The following is a 5,394-nucleotide window of genomic DNA, read 5'->3' on the forward strand; positions in this document are numbered from 1 at the left end:
ATATTCTTTTTGGATTTTGTTTTTAATGAAAAGCAGTAAAGAAATATTTACATAAAATATTTTTGTGAGTTTGTGTAAGAGGATCATATCGGTTTTTGACAAATCACTAGCACCGTTGAGCTTTAAACACTTTAAGTTCTAAACGATTCACTTAGATTGTCAGTATACTGATCCACTTAAATTTTCAAACCAAGTTCAACTGTTTCGAGATACGAGATTAGTGTTTTAATGGACTTAACTTATTTGCGTGTCCCGCCTCAGAATATACTCCCGTATCCAGACTCCTATATTCAGTCTTACAGGTGAATGTACACTAATGATATCTGTAAACGGATAATGCGAAACCATGAGAGCTCAGGTTAGAAGTTCCGTTCAGATAAAGAGATGATGGCTCGTCTTTCGGTGTGTCCCGTTTGGGGATCTTTTCTTCAACAGCACATGATTCGCATTTTTCAATGTTTCATCATTTTTTGTGCTGAGGGTGGGCTTTATGATTAAAGCAGTGCAGAGTATTATATGAGGACTAGGCTATTGCTTCCGCAAAATCAGAAGTCCTGGTATAATACCCCAGATATCATCACGCACAAAGACCTACTATGTCAGAAATAGAAAGCCTTTCAAACAAGATTTAGGGGGTTACCCATATATCCGAGAGATGTTCCCCACGAGATAAGTAAGCTATTCGATATTTAGGTTTATATCTCGAAAACAATCTACTAAATGTGTAAAAACCTACTGGTATATCGTCAGTGAGACCGTTTATCACATTAGACTTTCCAAATCTTTACCATGCTGTGATTGTCTACTGATGTACTATCATTTCCTCTTTTTCACAACAAAACTCAATTTGAATTTTTAATGTTTTTGGATTTTTCAAATTTTCTAATGTTTTTGGATTTTCTGAAATTTCTTACTCCCCCTAAAATTCGAAACCATTTAAAGAAAATTTGACAAATCGATGTGAATTGCTTCAATTCTCCATTCACTTGGCATAAACAATCAGAACTCCCCCTGACAACAAACTATTTTCCCATTGTGATTTCAAAACACTTAAGTTTATTTTAATGAAAATGGTTTTTCCGAAAAATTAGTTTTGTTGATTTTACACACCACTTGTAGGATAGGGGATTTATTCATCACTTTGTTTTCAAATTACCACTTGTAAGAACTATCACTTGTATGAAAGTTAAATCAAGTTCAACTTAATGACCTTGATTAACCACTTGTAGGTTCTTTTCAACAAAACCACTTCTAAGTCGAAATTTGACAGTTTTGAATTTCTCAAGAAAAATACCACTTGTAAGTTTTTCACAAAAACATTTTTCAAGAAAGATGTCGATTCCTGCACCACGATTACCAATTTGGGAGCTCCGGCAAGTCAGGATTTTTTTTTAGTTAAAGAGATTCTCCCAAGCCTGACGGTCCTTGGGAGATTCCGAGTCATCATTTCTCGGTTTCTTTCCTTTCTTCTTCTTTTCATAGTATTCCTTTACCCCTTTGACCTTCCCGTCAACCATTTTTCCAAAAATATTTAGAACTCTAGGGTTAAAGGCTTTTTCGACATCAAATTCTTCCTTTTAAGAATAGAATTGATTCGAAATCTCTATTTTTCCAACTTTTTGTTTAAAATTTTCAGTCCGCAATGGTGGAAAATTGACATTATCCATTGGTGGAACTGAATCTTCTTCTTTTAGATCAACTTGTGGCTCCTCTGACTTTGACGAGTCAGATTCATCGCCAGAAATAGCATCTGATTTCTTAACAACCCATTTGTGGTTGTTCAGATTCACTTTTCTTTTGTAAAAACTTTTTGAACACTCACCAACCTCAAATTTTGAATTTTTGAAAACTTTAAATTGTTTGATTGGTGGTTCATTTTCAACCATCTTTTCTTTCAATTTTTCAGAGACTTCCTGTTTTGTGTTGGTTGCCTTTGGACAGTTGCAGGCAATGTGACCAACTTCTTGACATTGATAACAGGTTCTTGTCTCCTTTTTCTGAGCAGCTTCATTCTTTATTCCTTCTTGCTTCTTAGCAAGGAATTCTTTGTTCGTCTGCTTCCAGAATGAGCTCTTTTCCTCTTCTTCCGAACTTGACCCTGAAACAAATACCGTTTTTGGTTTATTAATTTTCTCATTTTTATGATTTTCGGGTGGAATAAAATCTAAACCTTTCTTTTTGAAATTACTGTTATGGTTTGGTTTCTTTTGAAAACCAGAACCAGAACTGTAACCCTTTTTCTTGTTTAACCTTTGTTGAACTCTTGAGGTGTATTTTTTAGGGTTTTCAGTAAGATTTATATCTTTTATTTCAGAAATATTGATTTCTGTTAATTTGAAAACCTTGTTGATCATTTCAGTTTTAACACCTCTTATTGGAAATTCTTCATCAGAATATAATTTGTCTGAATCATTCAAAGTATATGCCACTTTGAATGTTTCATCATTCAAATTATTTTGTGACATCATAAAATCTTTATTGTAAACCCTTTTGACTTTTTCAACTGATGGACTTGAGCTTTTGTCTGATGAACTCGAACTTTTAGATTCAGATTTTGACTCTGACTCCTCATCTTTATCCAACACCTGATCGACCACTTTCTTTATTAATTCAGACTCATGATCAGTGTCGGATGATGTGAATGTGACATCAATGTTATCTGGCAATCCATCTGAAGGTTCAGATTCCCACTTTAAATTGGTTGCCTTTTTGACTCTTTCTGAATTAGGATTTCGTGGAGAATATCCTTCTTCAAGCGGAGGTGGACACTTGGTATAATCGGTACTATGTTTCTTACCAGTATCCTTTACTTCAGATTTCTCCTCTTCAAATGCTTTCATCCCTTCTACTGTAGGATAAATCCTGTCAATCACATAAGAAGCACATGAGTAACTTCTCAATAACCTGTTTACCCTCTCAATTTCTATCCTCTGGGTTTCCAATTTTTGTTCAAGTACAACACATTTCTCAATGTACTTATTAATGATTTTCTTCTTTGTCATGAACGCTCCATTGAGTGTCTTCATAGCTATCGCTTGTTCACTGCTTGATTTGTTATATTGATTCATAGCTTTGTTTAAAACATCATAAGATTCTTTCAGTCTGTTCATGTTATGAATCAATTTGCTGTTGTGCCTTTTCACAGTATCACAATTTTCACACTTGTCAGGCATTTTTTCTGCATCAGCTTCTTTCTCAACCTTGAAAGCTGGAATTTCTTTAACCTGCTTCTTTATCACTCGAACATTTTCATCATCACTGTCATCTTTTTCTTTAACAGTTACTGCCTTATGATTCTTCTTTTTCGCAGCTTGTCTTTCTTTGATCTTTTCCTTTTTACCTGCAAAATACAAATTATCATCATCACTATCAGGTGAAAATTTTCTTTTATAATATTCAAGTTTTCGAATTTCTTCACTATCATCATCACTCTCTTCATCTGATGAGTGATCAAAAATTGGAGCTTTTTCTGAAGCCTTTCTTGTTGAAACTGGTTCTTCTTCTTTCTTTTTAGGACTGTATTGCTGAGATTCGTAATAAGCATACGCCATTTCTTCTTCAGTAGTTGAATCTTCAAAATTTTGAGCAACAAATGCTACCTTTTCTGAAGTTCTGTTAGGATCATACTTATCCCAACTAAAGTCTTCTGGAAGCCTTTCATCATCTTGATCTATCAGACCATAACAAGTTCTCTTTGATGGCTCTACGATCTCCTTCCTAGCATGTGCAGTTTGTGACGATTGTTGTTGATGCGGAGCAACTTGATGATAAATCGCCTTTCGATGATAATCATTGTTGCCGAATGGATTTTGAGCTCCACTTGCTTCGCGATTTGTACATTCTCGCTTAAAATGACCTTTTTCCCTGCAACGAAAACAAGTAAGTTTAGATTTATTAAATCCTAAAGGTGAAGTTCCAGCATCACGGAAATCATCTCTTCCAGTGATCTGTTTAAACTTCTCAGCTCTTCTTAACACACTAGCCATACACCACTTTATATCCATAAGTTCCATCTCTTCAGCATCGATCTGATCATAATCCTCTTTGGTCAACATTGGATTACCTATCCTTCCTGCTACCAAACTCTCATACGACTCTAAAACAGTCACCAACAAAGACATATGACCTTTAGCAACCTCTTCGAGAAATTTTGACCATTCTCAAGATTTAATGCAATGTTGCATTGTAGTACTTGGCCATTCTTGGTTGCTGAAAAATTTGGATCAAAGGGCGGATATGAAGAGAATCTCTTATTGTTGTTTGATCCTTGAGATGACCCTCCAGAAGAATTGTTTGCGTTAAATGCAGTTTTGATCTTTGGTGCATTGTTGGTCTTATCACTCATACCTCCTTTGTAATATAGACCAATGTCTTGTTCACCATTAAAGCCCTTCATTTTCACCATCTTCCGTTGTTCCATCTCTTGAACTTCAAGTTTTTCAATAAACTTGCTCAATGATAGATTCGCAAAATCATCATTATTCTTCAACATCATAAGATATGTGCCCCAAACATCTTGTGGCAATGCATCGGCCAATTTTTCAACCCATTCTTCTCTATCTTTCTTTTTCTTGATATCCAATGGCTTCATGTTAACCACCAAATTGTAATATCTTTCTATAATCTGCTTGGTGTTTTCAGTCTTCAATCCACGAAATAGATCAAATTCTTTCTTCAAAAGCGATTTTTTGTTTTTGATAATATCTTGACTTCCAACAAACTTTGTTTTTAGTGCTTTCCACATTGAGTGAGTAGTTCCGTTGTGTTGCAATAAGATCAAGATGTCTTCCTTAATGGCTTGTTGTAATATACTGATCATCATTTTTTCACTTTTGTATTTCTTTTTCTCATCATCACTTAAATCTTTAATAGCAACAATCTCTCCGTCATCATCAATCGATCTAACATATCGTTGTTCAACATATTCCCACGCATCTAAGTGATTCGCTTGAACCCAATTTTCAAAACGTTCCTCCCATCCGTTATACTCCTCGATATTCATGAGCTTAGGCGGTTTTTGCATGGTGCCCATTTCATTTTCTGAGTTCACATTCTGTGCCATAGTGATCGGAGTAGCAAACGCGTTGTAGAATTCGTTTTCCATGTTTCGGTTTTAACAATTCACAAAGACTGTCTTTTCGAACGAACTGATATACTTTCAAACGAATTGAATGATTTACACTTTGTGCGAACTGAAGCAATTTCCAAACGATCCACACGGCCTGAATATGTTTCACGCGATCTGGATCTAATTTTACCAACCCGTGCGAACTGACTAAACTTCAAACGAGCTGAAGACCCTTTAACCAAATCGTACGACGTGGATTACAATCTCAAACGACTTAGGTCAATTCGTACGACCTGCAGAATTCTCACTCAAATCAGATTATCATA

The 5,394-nt window shown here is 35.2% G+C and overlaps 1 protein-coding gene across 1 annotated transcript; it reads right to left on the minus strand.

Moving 5' to 3' along the window:
- Positions 1 to 2,826: 2,826 nt before the first annotated feature.
- Positions 2,827 to 5,104, minus strand: LOC110875858. Its single transcript, XM_022124053.1, has 5 exons — positions 4,718 to 5,104; positions 4,348 to 4,585; positions 3,431 to 3,670; positions 3,246 to 3,340; positions 2,827 to 2,862 (listed from the first exon to the last, which is right to left on the minus strand). Exons 1-5 carry the CDS (start codon positions 5,102 to 5,104, stop codon positions 2,827 to 2,829), a joined length of 996 nt encoding a protein of 331 aa, XP_021979745.1.
- Positions 5,105 to 5,394: the final 290 nt, after the last annotated feature.

This window comes from Helianthus annuus, chromosome 9, assembly GCF_002127325.2.
Source record: "Helianthus annuus cultivar XRQ/B chromosome 9, HanXRQr2.0-SUNRISE, whole genome shotgun sequence".
Classification (NCBI taxonomy): Eukaryota; Viridiplantae; Streptophyta; class Magnoliopsida; order Asterales; family Asteraceae; genus Helianthus; species Helianthus annuus.

What these genes read in the sequence shown, in the direction of transcription:
- LOC110875858 (XM_022124053.1), bottom strand. Translation starts at nt 5,104, where the DNA reads ATGGAAAACGAATTCTACAACGCGTTTGCTACTCCGATCACTATGGCA. An exon ending in AAGCACTAAAAACAAAGTTT is followed by an intron (nt 4,586 to 4,717) that starts GTTGGAAGTCAA and finishes GTTAACATGAAG; the next exon opens with CCATTGGATATCAAGAAAAA. An exon ending in TGGTCTATATTACAAAGGAG is followed by an intron (nt 3,671 to 4,347) that starts GTATGAGTGATA and finishes ATGGTCTGATAG; the next exon opens with ATCAAGATGATGAAAGGCTT.